At 39.5% G+C, this 22,919-nt stretch overlaps 1 protein-coding gene across 1 annotated transcript in view; it reads right to left on the reverse strand.

Annotated features, from left to right (window-relative positions):
* Window positions 1-287: 287 nt before the first annotated feature.
* Window positions 288-22,919, reverse strand: part of RFX7 (regulatory factor X7) — a 78,862-nt gene continuing 56,230 nt past the window's right edge. Inside the window, exons 3-9 of the mRNA XM_049773748.1 lie at window positions 22,291-22,373; window positions 20,194-20,316; window positions 11,490-11,610; window positions 9,633-9,713; window positions 8,964-9,168; window positions 4,986-5,281; window positions 288-3,881 (exon numbers count right to left, since the gene is read on the reverse strand). Of these exons, the coding sequence (XP_049629705.1) occupies window positions 603-3,881; window positions 4,986-5,281; window positions 8,964-9,168; window positions 9,633-9,713; window positions 11,490-11,610; window positions 20,194-20,316; window positions 22,291-22,373 (4,188 nt within the window). The 3' untranslated portion in view covers window positions 288-602. The remainder of the gene's footprint in view (window positions 3,882-4,985; window positions 5,282-8,963; window positions 9,169-9,632; window positions 9,714-11,489; window positions 11,611-20,193; window positions 20,317-22,290; window positions 22,374-22,919) is intronic.

The following is a 22,919-nucleotide window of genomic DNA, read 5'->3' on the forward strand; positions in this document are numbered from 1 at the left end:
TATTTTCTTCTATTTAAGCCCTTCATTATAGGTGCAAATGGTACTGAAGTCCCAGAAAGTCCTACAGAGATTTTTCATTCTACAGTAGCTCTATGCTTCAAGCCTAAATACTTAAAATAACCTGAATATTATCCCTGTTTCAAGGAAGACCTTCTTGTCTACAGTTCACCTTAGCTATGATTTCATATCTAAAAGATAATGCCAACAAAAACAGAAAATAACCTACCTCTAAAATCAATGGTTTCCTCTAACTTCTGTGCAGATCAACCAGTGAATAAAATAAACTCATACAAAATAAAGATCTAGATTGCTCTTGTAAAAGCCAGTTAGTCAATTGTTTACTAGCAAACAATGTGATTAAATGGGGAACATTGTAAAATTTAAAACCTAATACTTGTTCTTCTATTGCCTACTGTCTCCAGAAATTATTAAGAACTGAGGCAAGTCTAACCATTTCCTACTTGAAGAAGAAACCACTTCTGCAGCAAACTCTTTTAAAATGTCACAATTAATAGTGTTTCTGCTGCGGGAGGCACTTCCATTAAGACAAATACAATACATATGTCTTTAGATACAGTGTGCTACATATTATAAAACACAATTTAACCCAACATTTCAACAGCAGGATGGTCCTTGCTTTCTATCCATTCAAAACCTGATGAAGTCATAGAGCTTATGGATTCACTGCAAATTTGTTGAAACAATGGGTCATTCTTTAATTCTTCCAGTGTAGCTTCATCATCTTGTCCCTGCTGGCGACCTGGATCGAACAGTAGATTTGGGTCTAGAGTGTTCAAATCATTGATGCTGCCTGAGAGCTCAGAAGACAATCTGATGTCACTAGAGAAATCAGATGCAGCATTAGTGAGATCAGATGTGACCTGACCCACCAGTGGCTGGCTGGGTTGCAAGCTGTCTCCACCCAACAGGTCTTTAACAGTGCTATTGAAGTCCAACTGTTGCTCTCCAATTTCGGTTTGTGCTTGATTATCTTCAGGAGAAAAACTGATCTGGTCGGTGCTATTACTTTTGGTGAGGTAAGATGGTGTCTGAAATTCATAAACCGAAGTGCTGGAATCGATCATATTTTGTGAGTTGGCACTAGGGAAAACAGTTGAAGTTTCCAAAATCTGTGTGAGATTCATCCGGGCTGTGTAATTGGAGGGCAGGTTGTTCATGCCCAAACCTCTTACTGCATCATCATTGTCAGAATCCAGTTTGCTCAGCAAAACGTTGGTTATTTTTTTACTGTTTGTTTGCTTCTGAAGTGCATTTGGGAAGGCTGTCTGCATCATGACCGTCAATGGAACCGACTGACTTCTCTGAGCTATGTTATTGGCACATGCATCTGCGGGAACGTTTGTGAAAACATGAACTTCTGGGGTTACAGGACTTCCAAATGGGGTCACATTGGATCGGGGGATATTAGATACAGGGTATAGGGTGCTGCCACTAAGATTCCGTTGGCGATGAACAGCAGGGCTCACGCTCCGGCATCTAAAACTGCCACTGGCAGATGAATTAGTTCCTTTATTGTCAAGAGGAGCAGGGACAGCAAAACCCTCCTGTTTGTTGGTGTTATTCACAGTGGTACCCTGATGTTGCACAGGAGAGACAGGAGTTACACGGCCAAAATGAGTGTCAAGGTGCCTGGTTTGAGCCTGGTAGGACTGTCCTGGCACAGCAAAAGCATGAGGTTTCCTAAAACGGTCTTCTACTAGTTCCTGATAACTTGGGAGGATGCCATGGCCAGATACCGATGAATTACTCACCCCACTATACCCATTGTTCATCCACTCAAGCTTGGTTTTGTCAGGGTGTGTGGCCATGGGTCTCTGCATTGGTTTCACAGGACTACTGGAGACAATACTAGCATCATGGTATGCCATGCTGGAGCTTATTGGAGTGAAAGCGAATGGATTCCTGCATTCCACAGGGCTGGGTGGGACACTACTGCTGCAGTTAGAATGTGGAGTCCCAATTGGTGTGTGCCGGCTGCTTCCTAGAGCACTATCCACAGGGGTGGTTTGGGCCAGTCTTGAGCAAGGGCTCTCCCGGGACAGACCTTGAGAGCCAGCAATCATTTCCGAGGTGGGTGTGGGTGTGGGTGTAGGTGTGGGGGTAGGGGTCGGTGTGGGTGTGGGTGTGTGGATCGGAGTGCCATTACTATGGATTGGATGGTAGAAGTGGGTGCTGGGGGTGTGAGAGGATGCTGGGGCCCCAGGAGTTACTGACTGACTCTGAAGGGTCATTCCTAGACAATTACTGTAAGCATGAGGGTTGTTCATTGCCATCTGCTGTTCCATGAGCACCAGTTCCTCCACAATACTATCCTGTGTGAGTTCATCATCAAAAGGAAAGTAGCTTTCATGGGTCTGAGAGACTGAAGGCTCAAATTCCTTCAGTTCGGACTGGAGAGGTAACTGGTCTGAAGATGGGGCTTGTGTCTGACTAAGAGGCGATTCTTGCATCTGGCTGTGCAGCTGCTGGGTATATGTGTCCTGGGGCAGACCTTCTAATTCCCAAACAGATTTCTCTAAGTCGTTGATATCAGGATGCTCAGAAATTGTAACGACGCCGACAGCCTGCTGTTCTTCACAGCTGGCAGACAGGAACTCAGAATCCTTGGTGACCTGTTGCCATTCATTTGGATTGAAGCTGCCATCAGATTTTGAGTCAGTGTCCAAGAGAAAGACACTCCCTTCAAGTTTTACTTTAATATCTGGAGATGATGATGGTGTGGCTGGTTGTTCTGAAGCCAAGTCAGTGGAAAGAAGAGCAGAAGAATTCAAGGACTGGTTTTCCAGGATGTGTGACTCGACATTTACTGACACTGCATTAGGGAGTTGAGCACCTGCTGTGACACTTTCTGTTTTCCCTGAATGTGGAACCTTTTGGTCGTTCTTAACACTGCCTGGTTTCTGATCTTCTACAACAACTGTAGAAAGCTGATCCACAATTGGTTTTTTAACAGGAGGCATCTGGCACTCTTGCAATGCAGAAGACAGTCGTTTTCGTGGACTTTTAGTGCATAATTTAGGGTCTTTATTTATTGAGTCACCATTAGATGGTGAGTTGGTGCTGGTGAAAGTTAAGTTTGGAGTGGCAACTGAGAGAGCAACGGGGCTTTGATTATTGCCTGTTGAAGTGCTTGGCTGAATTTCATTACGACTTTTACATTTGGTCCTCTGGTCACAGACCTTATTTGCTTTGACTTCAACACCACTTTCACTTGGAGGTTTTTGCACAGCACCATCTGTATTATTTTTCTGTCCTGGAAGGGCACTAGGTGTTACTTTAGAAGTTTTAGTCCCATCAGAATTTTCTTGGCACTGTACCAGATGTTGCTCATCTGATGAAATTTCAGGTTCCATCTTGACTTCCACTGCAGATGATCCCCCACTGCTGCTGCTCTTGGATCCAGGAGATTGAAGTGAAACAACAGAACCATTTTTGATCTGTGGGAAGGTCCTAGATTCTTCTGTTGTTCCTGTAGCACTGTTTGCTGAGGCAGAGGGTTTAACGGGGGCATTGCTGTTGCTGGGTGTGAGGGATATTGCTGTCATCTTCACCACATTTAGAGAACTCATGTGTGATGTGGGCACAACAGCAGTTTTGATGGGACTGCTGGTAAAGAGGACAGTGGTTGGGGAGCGGATGGTGAGTGCACTGGTGTTGGCTGGTTTCGGCAAGATCTGAGGGTAACGGTGTCGGGCGGAACGGTCCCCACCAGGACTGGCTGGAACATTCTGAGGAGTCTTTGGTGCCTGTTTCACAGACTGCATGTGCTGAGTGACCACCTGAACATTGAGGGGAAGAACTTTGCCATCAGAAGAACTCATTGGACTTGGAGAAGTTACCAACTGTCTGGTTCGCTGGACCTGTTAGGTGAAAAACAAAAAACAATACATTAAACAAGTCTCAGATATAAATAGTTACTTCTGCTCCTATGAGGAACTCAAGTATCTGTACAGTGTCAACAGAGTTAATAAATGTAAAGCTAAAAGGAAGAAACAAAGGGATTTTGTATATTAAGAATTTTTCACTACTATAGCATATACACGATTATGTACACAGTATAAGGTAATTATAAAATACAGTAGTATAGAAGAATATTATGATCCTTTTCAATTAAGATTAAAACCCTCATGTTAGTGATAATTGCCAATGTAACAGTTTTTGCATTTATATAAAGGGGAGACAAATCTCGAAGGAATAGGAAAGTATAAAGCTATTTCCTAAAGTCTGTACCAAGATGACTCACCCATAGGGAACCCTGTCTTATAAATGGGTCTAACCTGGAGTTCCTATAAATAAGGGTTCAGAGAAAATCACTGACTCCTTAAATAATAGACACTGCAAGAGTGTGGTCACAGGTTATTTGATGTTTTAATGTCATGAGGATGCCATTAAATGTTACAGAATAAGAAAAACCAAGATAAAATATTTCTATAATAATTTCGTCAATAGTATCATCAAATGCTCTCATTAGCACTATTTGTTCTCATTTGAGAACAATTTCACCATAGCCTCAGTTGTGAGAAAGGAGGGGGAAATATAACTTTCATTTGTTGATATGGAAACAGACTCAGTAGCCAAGGCCCAAGATCCCAAGTAGCAAGCCAGAAAGGTCAACATGAAACTATTAGCAGTACACATCATTATTTGCTCTAGCTAAATATTCAGACATTTAAAAAAGGTCTATAAGGTTGGCTTAGCTACAGATGGAAAATGGTAAAATAACTCATCCATTATAAAATGTTCTGACTGGTTACAGGCATTCTCTATGTGTCAGAGTTCTGCATTTTTAATGTATACATTTCATTTTTAATTCATTTTTGTGATCAGTAATCTGTATCCTGAATGGGCTGAACTGGAAACTAGTCTGTTATCAAATAATTTGGTTAATGCATTTGTCTCCTTTTATCTGCCCCTCTTAATTTCCCACCATCCCAATAAGGTCAAACACTGTGCGATGATATTACCGGAATGGGGCTAGGGACGGCAGCCACAACAATACCAATGGGCTGAGGAGAAAGGATTGCAGGATTTCCGTTAGGAAGATTTGTCACTCCATTGGTTGTAGCACTTTCTGATTTTTTTGCTGAGGATTCTCCTGGTAGAGGGGACTGTAGTTTCTGTTCTTGCTGTTTCTTTTGTATTTTGCGCTGCAATTGCTGCTTAGCATCAATAGGAGATGGTAAAGTCTTCACTTGAGGTTGGAAGGAATTACTTTCAGCTGTAGGTACAAAAGCAGAAGGCTGGGTAATTCCTTTAATTCCTGAAAACAAACAGAAAGGGAAGCTTACATAAATAAGTGCTCTTATGTGTAGAAGGCAGTTACAAATCAATTTCTTTGACTATGTAGCCATCTACTGGACAAAGAAACCCAAACCAGCAAATATGGTTCAACTCAGGGGGTAGTTTCATCTATATACAGAATAGCACATGAAGATCTTCAAGAGTAGCAAATTTATACATAAATTTAAAGAAGGCAAGGTAAGTGTCAACAACAACAGGTTTTATCAGTAGATGTCAGTTAATTTCTTTATCTTTCTAGTAATGAATTTGCTTTTTTATGAGTTTGCTTTTTTATGATTTTAATTTTAGTACTCTCATACTTAATAAAGTAATAAATATGTGCTGAAAGCATCTGCATCTTGGGAAAATATTTATTTGTGTATTCCCACATCCTGCAGTGCTCAGGGGAACATACAGCTCAGGGATCATTCCTGGCAGTGCTTGGGGAACATACAGAGTGTTGGGATTGAACCCAGGTTAGCTGAAAGTAAGACAAGCACTCTATCTGCCATACTATTTCTCTAGCTGCATTAGAAAATTTCTGTATTAGGAACACCAGTCTCTCTCTCTCTCTTTTTTTTTTTTTACCACAAACTCATGAAAAATTTAACTGCTACTATATAGTCATTCCAATGCGACCCTGGAGAAAGGAAGCAATTCTTGAGGTCAAGACTTTGAAATCTTTTTTGGGTCACTGTCTAAAAATGTCACCGAGAAAACTTAAGAGTAATTTTTTAAAATTATAGCTTACTCCTGGCAGCACGTGGGGACCCAATGCGTTGCCAGGACTCAAAATGGGGCTGGCCTCATAAAAACCAAGCACTTTAATCCCTATCTGAACTCTTAACTCTTGGGAAAATGTTTTAAGGCAGTCATAAGAGCACTATCAAGAAAAGGGAATGGTAAGACATCAATCTGATAAAAGAAAATTTCCTGGGGCCGGGCGGTGGCGCTGGAGGTAAGGTGCCTGCCTTGCCTGCGCTAGCCTAGGACGGACCGCGGTTCGATCCCCCGGTGTCCCATATGGTCCCCCAAGAAGCCAGGAGCAACTTCTGAGGGCATAGCCAGGAGTAACCCCTGAGCGTCACAGGGTGTGGCCCAAAAACAAAAAAAAAAAAAAAACAAAGAAAATTTCCTTATGCAATACAACAGAGTTCTTAAAGAAAAAGTCACTTAGAAATGATTTTAAGTGTGGCACTAAGATAATGTGAGAGCTGGCTGAGGTGGGCATAAACAATGAAGAGAGGGCAAGCATGGCAGCATCCTCGAGGTAAAGCGACCCTACTTCTCCCAGGCCCAGTTCTGCCTTTCATCATCTGCTAGCAGCAACAATCCAGGGAGAGCAAGTGGAGGAGAAAAAGGAGTGACCATACACACCGTTTTCAATATTCCTCATCTTTGACCCTCTCTTTATTACCTAAGCACTTCTTTTCATTTCAAATATATTTTACTTGCAGCCCTTTTAACACTTCTCCCACCTGTGCCCCTGAAGTCTTTGCCAATGGTTTAAAGCCTGGCTCTCTTATCTCTCCTGCCAAGGTTTCTGGACAGCAACTAATTCCAACCAGCTGACTCACAAAAGGACATTTGTATCACAACCTGTTCTGACCACAGAGACTATTTCTGAAAAGGCAAATTCACCTTCAAAGAATGAAAATGAAACACTACCAAGGATATTACACACACAAACACACACACACACACACACACACACACACACACACACAAAACACTACCAAGGATATTACACATACACTCATCCAACCCTAAGTCATCTTATAGGTATCAGGAGCAGAAAGAGAAAGTTAAAAGGCCCTATCTTTTAAATGTTTGTTCTGCAAGGTTGAGAAAGATAGTGCAGTTGGTAGGGCACTTGCGTTGCATGGTAGCTGACCCAGGTTTGAGTACCTGACAACAGAACCAGGAGTAAGCTCTGAGCACAGCTGGGTGTGCCACACACCATATCCCCACAACAAAATAAAACAAATCTTCTCCCTCCCCTCAGTCAAAACCAAAAAAACCATATCCTACAGAAGATAAGACAACAGAAAGTATAATAGAATCAACCTGAGCTTTGAAGACAGAAATACTAGGACTTAAATTCTTAAATCATATTATCTACTGAACCTCTCTGAAGATGGGAGTAATTATCACCTATACTGTAGAGCTGCTGGGGTAACGTGAGGTAATATGTGATGAAGTCAGCAATGGGATGCTGTCCTGGTTTTCTTCTGCATCTAGATTCTTGTCATACAATTTATAACAGGAAACAGTACTACAAGATTTGTTTGTTATTCACTTCTTTGGGCCATACTGGTCTGTGCTCAGGTGGTGCTCAGGGAGCGATTGGAGTGCTGGTAACTGAACTGGGGTTATAGTACATAAGGCAAGTGCTTTAACCCCTGTATTATCTCTCCATCCCCCTTACAAGGTTCTTAAGAAGTGATTACTTTGCTGAATTGACATATGCTGTAAAGGATTATTTAAACCTACTTAAGTTTGTTTTGTTCTTTGTTCTTGGCTACACTCAGTAGTGCTCAGCGTTCACTCCTGGTGGGCATGAGGGATAATATGGAGGCTGGGGAGCAAACATGGTCAAATGTATGTGTGGCAAACTATACCTCCAGCTCCAGATTAAATTTATTTTTGTTTTTATATTACACCAAGCAGTGGTCAGGGCTGACTGCTGGCTTTGTGTTTAGGGCTCACTCCTTTTTTTTTTTTTTTTTAATTTTTGTTTTTGGGTCACACCCGGCAGTTCTCAAGGGTTACTCCTGGCTCCATGCTAGAAATCGCTCCTGGCAGGCAACGGGGGACTATATGGGATGCTGGATTTGAACCAAAGACCTTCTGCATGAAAGGCATGCTATCTCTCTCCGGTTCCTCAGGGCTCACTCTTACTGGAGTTATTGGAGCTCAGGGAACCATGGGGTATTGGAAATCAAACTCAGATCAGTGCATGCAAGGCAAATGCCAACCCACTGTACACCCCAGCCTCAAATTTAAAAATCTTTATATTATCACATGGATCATCTTTGAAAAATAACTTTCATGGTAATACTTTTTCACAGGACAAAACTACTTTTTCGTATATAAGGTTTAATGTTCAAGGATCATTTATAACTTATATGCATTAGTTTCTGATATAGATATACTGCAGGTAATTTTAGATTTAATCTTTTTGTTCATTTATTTGCTTTGCTTCTGAGCCTTACCAAACAGTACTCCTGATTAGTCCCAGGGTTTCCTTCTACCAGTGTTAGGGGCAGTTCCATGTGGCTGGAGATCAAACCTGGGCTTGATGCATGTCAGGCTGAGCTCAGTTCATTAAGCTATCTTGTTTGTCCATAATTTATTTTTTTTTTTGCCATAGTACTAAAATAGATTTAACATGCTTTTATGTACTTGAGCACAAATCCTTTACATTTTAAAATAGCAGCTATGAGGGCCAGAGATTAACTTACCAAAATACCACAACTTCAAAATTTATAATAAAAGGACTCTCATTGTCTGAGAAACCCATCTGAAATTAGTGTTGAGAGGAGAGGAAATGCATGTAAGTATTAAAAAGATAAGGGCCTTCTTTGACTAATCTCTTCTTGTTGTTGGCTCTGAGTATGTGCACACGCTGTCAATTCTAGTTGTTGACAGAGGTTGTGTACCTGGTGGTGCTGCTGCCATCACAGATAGAGCTGCCATGGACTTGGTGCCTATGTAGTGACTTTTCACGAGAAAGCGGGCTAGTTCCAGGACTGTATCAAAAGGTTGGCTCAGCACTTTCTGGGCCCATTCACATACAAGATGACAAGCAGAAGAGATAACTTCCTCGTCAATATTTTGCTGCCCAGAAGGTTCGGCTCCTTCCAGCTAAATAAAGGAAAAAGAAAAAGTAAACTTTAAAGAGAAACTGAACTGAAGCACATTCAAGAGACACATTCTTTGGCTGGCAAACATCAACAAGTCTTTTGAAGCTTTCTAAAGGTCCTATTGACAAGCAAAAAAAAAAAATTCCCAAATAAACTGTACCATGAGCCAGATTTCTCTTTTAAAAACATGCACACTCTCAATACTACTCACCAACTTCATTCTTCCAATAGCATCTATATTATGTTAATATATCATGATTACAACAATAAATTCTCTACTCTAGATCTATAGCTAACTACACAGATGATGTTTTTCAATCACAATTAAGTACTCTGGAGTCCATTAATTTTGAAAAAGGCACAGTTCCCAATTGTTGGCTTGATCCAAATGAGATTATTGATATAGGAGGCACTTAAATATTAACAGTAAGGTACAATGTGATTTGTTAGAAAGAAAAACCTTACCCCATCTCCAGTTTTGTGAAAGTCAAGATTGGGCAGTGTTGGCATATGGACAAAGGCTTTCTTTCGTAGTCCACTGTAGCAATATGTAATAAGCAATTAAGGTCTAAATTACTTTAAGAGAAATGAACTTATTATGTAATCACCACTTGCAGAAAAGTAACCATATATGAAATGAGAAAAATCATTAACATAATATCCACTCTCTGTGTTCTTCAGTAAGAGAAACCAGAATATTAGAAACACAGGATGTTTTGACTCTTGGGAAATTGAAATTTTATAGTTTTAAATGAAGCAAAAATGGTTCTCATCTCTTAGAAATTTTCTGAGTGGGGCTGGAGAGATAGCATGGAGGTAAGATGTTTGCCTTTCATGCAGGAGGTCATCGGTTCAAATCCCAGCATCCCATATGGTCCCCCGTGCCTGCCAGGAGCAATTTCTGAGCCTGGAGCCAGGAATAACCCCTGAGCACTGCGGGTGTGACCCAAAAACCACAAAAAAAAAAAAAAAAAAAAAGAAATTTTCTGAGTAAACATTCTGCATAAGCTTGCCAATCATCAGTCAAAAACAGGTTAGAAGGAAAGAAGTATCAGATGGAAATCTGGTACAGAGAAGGGGAAACTCTAGCCCAGGGCACTAGAACAAAACAGCTCCTTAGAGTGTCACAAGGCCTTTAACCTTTTCATTTCTCATTTTCCACTGAAACACACAGGATTATCATCTGTAACATGGCAAAGACATAGCACAATATTTTTGTCTGTGCTTAGGAGACAGGGTAGGTCATACAAATGGCTAGCGAATCCTGGGACCTTTTGAGGAAACAGTTCTGAATGGTGACAGAACTGTTTGGTTCTTCTTCCTTTTATCTCTGCATGTGTGTGAATTAGGACACAGATCTGTCTACTTGGGAGTGGGGACAGATCAGGGTGTGACACACATGTTCTCTAATATGGAACAAGTCCCTGGCCCCAATAGTGAAACTTTAAGCTTGAAATTGGCAAATTTGGCCTAGAACTAGGAGAAATGATATATATCCAGTGTAAGGCACAAAGCCCCTTTTATCTAATCTTCAAAGAGTGGGAAGAACTTCACTAAATTACAACACTTGATTTCTTTAGTCGTGATTGCTCCTAAGCATTTCTTCTGCACATGGAGAGGTTTTACTATGTTCTGACTTTCTTTTACTTTTTTTTTTTTTTTTTTTTGAGGTGGGTAGAGGAGGTGAGGGTGTTGGGATGGACAAACTTCCAGGGCTCAGGGATCTGCTTCAAGTTCTATGCTTGGTAGATGACTCCTGAGAACACAGTGCCACGCATCAATCCCAGGTCTCTTGAGTACAAGGCATGCACTACCATCCTCTGAATCATCTCTCTGACCCTCTGGCCTTATTTTTAACACAGGCTTTAAAGGGTTGACTGGAAGACATATTTATCTTCTCTTATAACTCCTACTACAAGAAACTGTTTTGACTATTGAATGCATTTTGCCAGGGATATTCCTGTCTAAATAAGAGGAAGAAAGTATGTCAGCATCTTTTACTACTGTTTTTTTTTTTTTGGTGTTTGGCCACATCCGGTGATGCTCAGGGGTTATTCCTGGCTCTACGCTCAAAAATCGCTCCTGGCAGGCTCGGGGGACCATATGGGATGCCGGGATTCTAACCACTGACCTTCTGCATGCAAGGCAAATGCCCCACCTCCATGCCATCTCTCCTGCCCCATCCAAATACTTTTGACTAGAGTACATTTGAATTTACATCTAAATACAGTTCTAGTTTGACTGTAACAGCAGCTGTCTTGAAGTGAGTATATTGTAATTAGTGAGAATGCAGTATTGACTACAAAACTTTTCTGTTAAAGGATATTTAGATTTGCCTCTTGTGCCCAGACGACGTGCCTTCATGTTTGGAAAGACATTTTTCATAATCTTTCCAAAGTCAGCAGCACTTAATGGATGGTAGCCAAGATTGTCACAATAGCTCCTGCAAAAGAAGGTGGAACCAATTTAGAGGGCAACAAAACTTAAGAGTTACTGACTATAGGACTATTTCAATGCAATCAGATCTCTTTGATTAAAATGAAGAAACATATCAAAAAATTTAACTCAATTTTCACAGAGAGATGACCATCACTGCACTGAAATGAGCACATTCTATTACATTAACATAACTCTTACATTTCAACACTTGAATAACACTCATATAGTGTGATAATTTCTAATACAAACACAAGCTAAATTGGGCTCTAGAGATGGTTTAAAATAAAACCATAAATGACTGGGGATGTGGCTCAAGTGGTAACCTAGCATATTTGGGGCCCTGGATTTGAACACTTCCCTCCAACCCAACAGAACTCAGCACGGTGTGGTCCTCACTACTAGCAATAACAAAATGCAAACACATTTCTGGTTAGGAATGTAGCTTAGCTGTAGAATGTATGCCACACATATGTCAGGATTCAATTTTAGATACTGAAAAAAAAAAGATGGACTTAAAAGTGCACTTAGAGGGGCCAGATTGATAGTACAGTGGGTAGGACACTTTCTTTGCATGTTGTTTGTCCTGGGTTCGATCATTTCATATAACCTCCCCACCTAATTCCCCAGCACACCAAGGGTAGTTCCTGAGTGCAGAGCCAGGAGTAACCCCTGAGCATCGCTGGGTGACTAAAAAAAATTTTTTAAAAAGAAAGTGAACTTAAGAGATCATATACATCAGTGCTTTTCAAAAGAGAGAGATGCCACCTTTTTACCTCAGTGGCACTAGAAAAATCAAGGCAGTGGCCTTGGTACAACTGGGGGACACCTTCTGTTAGTTCAGTTCCTTCAATGAAGACAAATGTCTATTGGGGCACTGAGCAATTCCCTCACTAACCCAAGTAAGTTTGGGAACATTTGAATACCAACACTCATTTTACTGACAAGGGCAAAAACAGGCGCTGAGAGAAGTTTTGAAGGTTTAGGATGCTTTCTCTACCACACTATGATTGTCAAGAAAATAGCAGATTATGAAGCTTCATGTGAAACCGGGGACACAAGTCAAGTCTTAATTACACCTGTGGGCTATTCTCTTGAGAGGTCATATTGACGTGAAAGGTCAATTGCTCCACCAAAACCCACTGACAGCCCTCAATCCTTCTATCTCAGCGGCAGGCCAAGGCCACATGTTGTTCTAGGTATCAAGGACTGTCTTTTTTGAAATGGCCATTTTTTTATTCCCCCCCCCCCAAAAAAAGAACAAAGAGACCAGAGGAATTCCAAGTTATCCAATCCAAAGCCCCCCACCCCACCCCATTCAGTATCAATTAGGACATAGTTTATTGATAAGGAGGTCTTGCCACAAAATGCCACCTATGATTTAAAATGAAACTGAGCAGGTAGAACTTGGGTTCTTAGGCTACTGATTATACTGAAAAATATCCCTAAAAGGATCAGAACTCAAGACAGGTTTAGATCCAAGACCCAGAGACTCCTTTAATCAGAAGTTCTCCAGGGGGCAGAGAGGGAGGAAAGGAGTTGTCCAGCAAGAATAATTCTGAATAATGCTGCAGTGTAGGGAGAAGGGAGAGAGATAATATAACTGACAGTTTCCTTTACGGGCAATGAGGATATATCATTCAGTATAAACCGAAACAACATAAGATCCTTTCAATGGGGCTCAGAGGTCAAGACGTAAGGCACAGGGATGGTTCCTTTGGAGGTACTGACCATTTACATGAATGGCGCCAAGTCACAACCATTTTCAGGGCAAGTTACATTAGTCATGTTTTTGGTTTTATTTTTTGTGCCACACCTGGCAGTACTCAGGGATTGAACTTGTATTGGAAGCGTGCAAGGCAAGCACTTTGCCTACTGTACTATCTCTCTCTGGCCCCTCTTTAGTCATTTTTATGGTATAAACAACATGTGTTATGTATGTGTGCACATTGCTCTTTCACCCCTCAGAGACCTAACACATGTTTCCTCTACCCAGAACTCTGTTTTGCTTATGCTTTAAGTACCAATTATTTCTAAATTTGTTATAATGAAGATAATGTGTTTTAACAGTGTTTGTTTGAGTACCTACCAGTTTCAATGGTATGATTTGGAGGGGGTCTCTTCTGATTCCTCCCTATCTGTTACAGCCCTGCTCTTGTACCACACAAACCCTTCAACATCCTTCTTATCATGATGTGTATGTGTGTAACAGACAATTTACTTGTCTCCTTTAGACTATTAGTTCTACCAGAGAGGGAATCATTGTTATCTGGCTCACCACTGTATTCCTAGAACCAACAGCAACACTGGAAAGTTTACATTAAGTTGATCCATCATGTAGCTTGAATATGATAACTATGTCACATTTTAAAAAACCTAAGAGGGGTCGGAGAGAAAGCACAGCAGTAGGGCATTTGCCCTGAACATGACTAACCCAGGAAGGACCTGGGATAGATCCCCAGCGTCCCATATAGTCCCCCGAGGCAGGAGTAACCCCTGAGCATCATTGGGTGTGGCTCCAAAACCAAAAACCAAAACAAACCCTACGAGATTTTCAAGAAATACAAGTCATTGGAACTGCCAGGTTCCAGTGACAGACTTGACAGCTGAATCCCCCAAATGAGATAAAAATAAGGTGACAATGAGAAATGAGAGATAAAATATTCATTTGCCTCTTTCTCAGTGATAAAAATTATTATGTTCTTTCACTGAATTAGCATTCTAAATATTTTTTCATTGATAGAGGGGCAGTGAAACTATGGCAAATTATTAAGATGATGCAAATTTTACTGTCAAATTGAATGCACCAAGTGTGATTTTATAATATGACCAGGTAAACTTACCTAATTTTTGATTCTTATTTATCCTATTCAGAATAATTAAAGTTTTAAGATTATCAGTAGCACCATCACTATTTTTATAACAGTTATATCTTTAAGACTTTTTTTTTTTCGGGCCACACCCATTTGATGCTCAGGGATTACTCCTGGCTAAGCGCTCAGAAATTGCCCCTGGCTTGGGGGGACCATATGGGACACTGGGGGATCGAACCGTGGTCCTTCCTTGGCTAGCACTTGCAAGGCAGACACCTTACCTCTAGCGCCACCTCACTGGCCCCAAGACTTATTTTTGAGGATAAAAATACTATGCAAACATAGAAACAGTGGGGCCGGAGAGATAGCATGGAAGGTAAATCATTTGCCTTGCATGCAGAAGGTTGGTGGTTCGAAGCCCGGCATCCCATATGATCCCCTGAGCCTGCCAGCCTGTGATTTCTGAGCATAGAGCCAGGAGTAACCCGTGAGCGTTGCCGGTTGTGACCCCCCAAAAAAACCCCAAAAACAAACAAACAAACAAAAAAAATTAACATAGAAACAGCACAAATCAGACAATTTTAAGAATAAAATTAAATAAGTACTTAGCCATTTATTTTCTTACATGCTAAATAGAAAATAGAGTTCATCTTAACACAAAATTAAAATACTGGCTCAAGATTCTTCCTCCATTTCTTTAACTTTATGAAATCTTAGAAGTGCACAAGTTGCACAGTTAATGGCTTGTCAGCTAGGAAAGTGATTGTACTCTTAAATTATAGGTTATATAAATGAAATCACTTTCCCTGATTGGGGTAGGGGCAGGTGACTCTACATTGGAAAGGGAGTTTTCTTTAAAGGGTCTAATTTTTCAAGGAAAAAGCCCTTTATGATTATTACTTCCTTTCTACTGGGAAGATCCAGATTGTCAGTAAATCTGATCTTAATCTAATGAATAATTTAAGGACATCAATTCATAATTTTAGAGCAGTGCTATGTAACAAGCCATACATCATTCTTGACCATGTCCAGATCTTAACTTACATATTGTTTTTCTGCTTCATAATTTATTTGACCAGAATGTAGACAACACCTAATTCAGTGCTGGATTGTATTTATGCAAGACTAAAAAGGGGAAAGGAATATAGAATGTTCTGTTCATAGAACAATACTTTAATATTACTTTTAAAATGAAATCATTTGTTATTTTTTTTACTCTTTCTAAAAATATGCTTTTATGACCGGAAATTGAGCTTAACATTCAGGTTCGATCCTGGCATCCCAAGTGATCCCCTGAGCCTGCCAGGAGTAATTTCTAAGCACAGAGCCTGGAGAAACCCCTGAGTGTCTCCATGTATGGCCCAAAAACTAAAAGACCAAAACCAAACAAACAGACCACATATAACACTGTATACAAGCTGACCCTACCCTGTATGTATAGCTGTATGTAATACGTACCAAGTTTGACCGGTACACTCAGTTTCACTTTGGTTTTGCACATAATTAATTTTAAGTTAATCTCTCAAAAATATCAAGAAGGTAAGACTATAGACCATAGTAACTGTCTACAAACTAAGGAGAAAACATAGGGGTCCTTGACCCTATGAATTCTTGACTAACCATCTTTCTTCTAAGAATGTCCTCTCAAATTCACTTTACCAATCTAACAGTTATTCAACAGTCTCAAGTACTTCTGAAATTATCAGTAAAAGAACAAATCTGTATAGAAATGAGGTTGTTCAAAAATTACTCAACTAATTCTACCATCATCTTCTTTAATTATGAAGGTCATAAAGAATAAAGGTAAAAATGATTTGCAGGGGTAATTAGTGGATGAGCCAAGCAGAATATACAATGGTATTCAACACATATATATTTCTTCTAAAGAACACTGATCAAACCTTAGTTTAATCTGCTACATAAAGATTAAAATCAATAGTAAATAACAACTATAGTATATATACTATGTCAGTATATCAGTCTTCTAGAAAATATGTAGCAGAAAACAGTGACTGAGATATAAATACCTATCTTTAAAATACAAAAGGAGACAAATAGATTGATCACGAGAGGATACTCAATTGGCCTAAATGTGTGTGTGTTTATACAACTATATATAGTCATTCAACTCAATTAGTCATCACGAATTAAAATCCCAATGGGGGGGGACCCTGGAGCGATAACAGAGTGGATATGGTGTTCACCTTGCACATGGCCAGCCTGGGTTTGATCCTTGGTGTCCAGTATGGTCCCTTGAGCACTATCAGGTATGACCCCAAAACAAACAAACATAAAAAAACCTCTAAATGTGAAAAATAACTTTAAAAAATGCACAATAAAATGAGACTGTGGCATGTACATCTAAATGAAATAGTAAAGTATCCTCATAAACATTCAGAACTTATAAAAATAAATGAGGCTTGGGAGTGCAAGAGTTCCATTCAGATCCAGATAGGAAATCTACAGAACCTGGGCCCGGAGAGATAGCACAGTGGCGTTTGCCTTGCAAGCAGCCAATCCAGGACCAAAGGTAGTTAGTTCGAATCCCGGTGTCCCATATGGTCCCCCGTGCCTGCCAGGAGCTATTTCTGAGCAGACAGCCAGGAGTAACCCCTGAGCATGGTCGGGTGTGGCCCAAAAACCAAAAACCAAAAAAAAAAAAGAAAGAAATCTACAGAACCTAACCTGCAGTACCTTGTGTTGCTTCACTAATTTTTCTCTTTTTTTTTTTTGGGGGGGGGCACACCCAGGGGTGCTCAGGTGTTGCTTTGGATCTGTGCTCAGGGATAATTACTAGTGGGCGTAGAGACCATATGTGGTACTGAGGACTGAACCCAGGTAGGCCATGTGCAAGATTCCTACCTGCTATCCCATTGCCTTTGGTTCCTCACTATTTTGTTGTAGAACTGGCAGGTAAAAAGTCCTAGGCAAGTACAGCAGAGGGGACTAAGGGTAAAAGTCAGAAGTATAGGTGTTGATCATGGGCACAGTTTTGCCTGTTCTTTTTTGTTTGTTTTTTTGTTCTGTTTTCAAATAAACCCTATTAGTGGTTTTGTTAACTTATGGCCTAGCATTTATATTTTGGTTTTGTGACACACCTGGAAGTGCTCAGAAGTTATGCCTAGCTCTGAACTTAGGAATCACTCCTGGATGGTGCTCTTGAAAGTAGCCAAACTGAGTTTAATCCCTAGCACCCATATGGAGCCTCAGGTCCCTGCCAGGGGTGATTCCCAAGCTAGGAGCATAGACAAGTGTGGCACAAAAGAAAAATCAACCCCCCCCCCCCAAATAGTTAAAATAAATTATAAGTAAGCTCTAAAGGCTCCTTGCACTGTTGGGTGGTTAGGTTAGGATATCCCAAGCATCAGTCTAGCAGGCCCCAAGCAGCACCATATATGTGGGCTCTTGCATCAAAAGCTATATTCCTCAACCTTTTCCAAAGCATAGAATAAGAATTCTTTCCAGAAGCTTCTATGAAACCAACAGGGTGCTAAGAGTGGAAGTATGGGATGTATGCTGGAAACAGGGACGGAGGGAGGTCAACACTGGTGGTGGGAATTACCCTAATTTACTGTCACTATGTACCTTAAATATAACTGGGAAAGACTTGTAATTCACATTGGTCTTAATAAAAATGAAAAAAAAATGCTATAGAAATAATAAACCTGTACAGCAAAGTAGCAGGCTCCAATATCAGTACATAAAAACCAGCTGCGTTTCTATATGTAAACTATGAATTGGAAATAAATGGTGATCAAAAACTCTACTTCACATGGGGTGGGGAGAGAAACACAGCAGGGAGGATGTTTGTTTTGGATGTGGCTGACCCAGATTTGATACATGATTTCCCATATGTTCTCTAAATCCCACCAGGTGTGCAGAGCCACGAGTAAGCCTCAAATACCACCAAATGTCATACCTTCCTCAAGGTCTACTTCACCTGGAATAGTGTCCCCAAATATCAAATACCTAGGAATCAAACTAATAAAAGATATACAAGATGTAAAACATAAAAACTGTAAGTCACTTATGAGAGAAATAGAAAACACTAGGAGATGGAAAATATTCCATGTTCATGGATTATTAAGAATATTGTCAAAATGTCTATCATACTGAAAGCAGATTGAAATACAGATTGAATATAGCATTTCTCATCAAAATTCTGATGAAATTCTTCAAAATTATTAAAATCTTAAATCTGTATGAGAGTATAAAATTCTAGGAGTATACATAGTCATCTTGTGGGAAAAAAAAGGAAGCACCAAATTTCCTGATTTTAAACTGCATTATAGAGCTCTAGTAACCAAAAAACAAACAAATAAAAACAGCGTGGTACTAGAATGTGGAAGGACAGGCTAACAGATCAGTAAATCAGAACTGATACCCAAGTGACAAATTTTCAAGTATATGAATGGTTACTCTATGAAAAGAGTTGGGTACATGAAGTGGTGCAAAAAGCACTGAGTAACAAGTAAAAAATTTAATTCAGAGACCTAGTTATTACATTACAAACAAGAAATATACCAAGCAGAACATAGAGGGCACTAATGAAGATCTGGACATCAAAGGGATCTTCAATCATTTGATTCCACTAGCAAAGGTATTATGAACAAAAACAAGCAAGTGTAAACTATGAACTTAAACTGTTTCTGTGTGGCAAAAGAAACTCAGACTCAAATTACAAGGAACCAACGGACTGGGAGAAGTTATTTTATTTACATAGACTTCAGATAAAGAACTAATATCCAAAAGCTATAACTCACAAAGCTTGGCAATACAAAGAGAAAAAACCAACAATACCTCCAAAAAGTGAGAGAAAACATATTCATATGAACATAACACTTATGAAAAAGTGCTCATTCTCACTTAATATCAAGAAAACACAAATCAAAATGACAACATGGTATCATCTCACACCTGTGAAAATGGCAGATATCAATAAAAAAAGAGAAAAAGACAGACAAGTAGTGATGTGGTGAAAAAACGGCTCTCATTCGCTGCTGGTGGTAATGCCACATCATCTAGCCTCTCTGGCATACAATATGGAGATTTTTTTTTGAAAAGTAGGACAGGAGCACACATTTCAAAAATGGCTAATAGTGCTCTAATGTTTGAAGGTACCACATCTTCCTTATCCATTTAGACACTGCCATTTTGGTGGTTTCCACAGTTCTGCTTTTATAAATTTCTGTGCTAATGTTTCATGTTTTTTGGACAGATGCCCAGGAGTACTGCTGCTGGAACATATGGGAGCTTCAGTTTCTTGAAGAAACTCCAGTGTTTTCCAAAAGGTTTGCCCCAATTTACATTCCAGCCCACAAAGTTTCTTTCCCTTTGCATTTCTCCAAAACTTATCATTTCTTTTTATTTTGATTTAAGCCATTAGACAGTGCAAAATGGAATCTCTTTGTGGTTCTGATTTGCATTCCCAATAAAGAGACAATGAACATATTTTTTCATGTGCCTCTGGCTATCATATAAATTCTTTGGAGAAGAATTGATTCAATTATTCTGCCAGGTTTTTTGATTGGGTTTTTTGTTTTTCTGTTAAGTTCTGTAAGTTTTTATATGCTATGGTTATTAATCCCTTATGAGATGTATAATATACCAAAATCTTCTCTCATTTAGATTGTTCCCTTTCTGTTTTTGTTTATATCTTCTTATGGGATAAAAGCTTAGATATTTAATCTAGTCCTAATTGTACCAATGTAGTATTCAGTAATGATACTGGAGCTCTTTAATACATCACTGTGCTGACAGATACAAACAATACTTACTTATATTCATCATAGACTTCCTGTTTGGGTAGTGAAGTCTCAGGATGCTCCTCGAGGGTATTCCGAATCCAGGAAAAGGCATGCATTTGCTGTGCCCGACTAGACGACATGGCATTCTGATCACTAATCACAAAACAAAAGCAAGTTTTAGCTGGACTGGCAGCAATCCCTGGAACATATTTTGGCTAGGCCTACCAGGATTCACTAAATAAAGCATCTTGTATAAAAATATTCTAAAGGACCAAATCAAACTTCGGACATATGGCAGGTGTCCAATTATTTATCTACACATTGTCCAGCTGTGCATGAGTCATTTTTCTACATTTAGTGTTGAACTAAAATCACTACTCTAGTACATTCCGCCCCTCGTCTCTAAAGTGACAGAAGGATAGTACATTGACAGCATAAGGAATGCTAAAATTACCTCCAAGTTGTTATTTACTAACTTTACTTAATGATTCAATTGTTTAACCATACCAAATCAACTAGATTTTGGAATAAAAATTGATGAAAACAATTGTTTTCCTTTTTTGCATTCTTAAAATATTATTCTATGCTCTGGAACAAAATTCATGTAAGGCTGATCTTGAAAGAACAAATTGCTCACTGCTGATTTTCCTGTAACTGCTCACTTTTCTGTCAAGATCCCCATTCAACATGGCATGCTTCTATTAGTTTATAAGTGGTAGGGAGTACTTCTTCTAAACTTAGTCCATGAAACAAATGCCCAATGTAACATGAGGAAAATTCCCTGATTCTACAATTTATCTGAGTCAACTGTAACAGTAATTTATATAAACCCAAAGAAGATACTGAACAATTTTCTAGGACATAAAATCAGTAAACTAGGGGCCGGAGAGATAGCATGGAGGTAAAGCGTTTGCCTTGCATGAAGAGGACAGTGGTTCGAATCCAGGCATCCCATATGGTCCCCTAAACCTGCCAGGAGTGATTTTTGAGCGTAGAGCCAGGAGTAACCCCTGAGCACTGCTGGGTGTGACCCAAAAACAAAAACAAAAACAAACAAACAAACAAACAAAAAAACCCATTAAACTATTACAAAATTTGATCCATGGCCAAAGGGACAGTACAGTAAGTAGGACTCTTCCACTGCATGCAACTGATTTAGGTTCAATCACTGGCACTACATATAGTCCCCCGAGCACCACAGAAGTGATTGTTGAGCACACAACTACTCTCTTTTGAACATAAATTAAAAAAAATAAAATACTGAAGAGAATATATGAATAGAATGAATTCTGAGAAATATTCAAATGGGGAAAAATTAAGAATAAAAACATGGTAATATCCTCATAAGAGTTAAAATGTCTTATAGTAAAATTTCCATATATTGTTCTTTGGGAAGGCTACACCAATGGTACTCAGGGTGCTCAGCAATGCTTGGGGGGTGGTGGGGTAGACCATGTGAGAATCAAACAGGGGGTGCCAATGTCCAAAGCATGTATTTCAGCCCTTAGAGCTAATTAATATCTCATTGCCTTTGCCTTTTTTTTCCTGTTTTATATTTACGACTCACCTACCTGAACAGTCCTTTAAAAAAACTAACAACTCCAAACTCTTGTACTTTAATGCTCAAAATACTACAAGTTTTTCTGTAAAATTTTCACAAACTGTCACATTGCATAAGTATATAAAATTTGCTTATAAAACACTACCCAAACTATATTATCTCAGTGTGCAAATAAATGAACAAAAATTGTGTGTAACCAAATTTAACCAAAGGTTAGATTAAAAATATTGACCATTGGGCCTGGAGAGGTAGCACAGCGGCGTTTGCCTTGCAAGCAGCCGATCCAGGACCAAAGGTGGTTGGTTCGAATCCCGGTGTCCCATATGGTCCCCCGTGCCTGCCAGGAGCTATTTCTGAGCAGACAGCCAGGAGTAACCCCTGAGCACTGCCGGGTGTGACCCAAAAACCAAAAAAAAAAAAAAATATATATATTGACCATTTTCCACTATTTCCTGATGATTTTAGGGATATGTTATACAACATTCACAACCAAAACACATGTACCACACACACAAGCTTGGGATGTTGTCTCAATTTTGTCATAAGGCAGAATGAAGCACAGTTACCTTTTCTCTCCATTGCTGAGACCAGAAGGCAGCTGAAGGTAGAGGTAGAGTTTCTCTAGGTCTGTAAACTTCTCAACTTCTTGCTGGTTATAAAGAATTAAAAAAAGAATCATCACTTACATTTCACTTATTTCTTCCAATAAACTCAAAGATCAATGCTTAACGTTTCTGATTTTTTTCATAGTATAACATTATTATATATTATACATATTATTATATTATGCATAGTATATTATATATAACACATTGATCATTAATCGTATTTTTCTCTCTTTTTTTTTTTTTGGTTTTGGTTTTGGTTTTTGGGTCACACCCGGCGGTGCTCAGGGGTTACTCCTGGCTGTCTGCTCAGAAATAGCTCCTGGCAGGCACGGGGGACCATATGGGACACCGGGATTCGAACCAACCACCTTTGGTCCTGGATCAGCTGCTTGCAAGGCAAACGCCGCTGTGCTATCTCTCCGGGCCCCGTATTTTTCTCTTGATTTTTTATATATATATATAAAAAATATAATATATATATTTTATATATATATATTTTTTATATATAAAAAAAAACCTCACCAGTGCAACATTCCCATCACTAATATCCCAAGTGTCTGTCCCTCCTCCCTACCCCAAAAAACGTT

Source organism: Suncus etruscus, chromosome 5 (assembly GCF_024139225.1).
Source record: "Suncus etruscus isolate mSunEtr1 chromosome 5, mSunEtr1.pri.cur, whole genome shotgun sequence".
NCBI lineage: Eukaryota > Metazoa > Chordata > Mammalia > Eulipotyphla > Soricidae > Suncus > Suncus etruscus.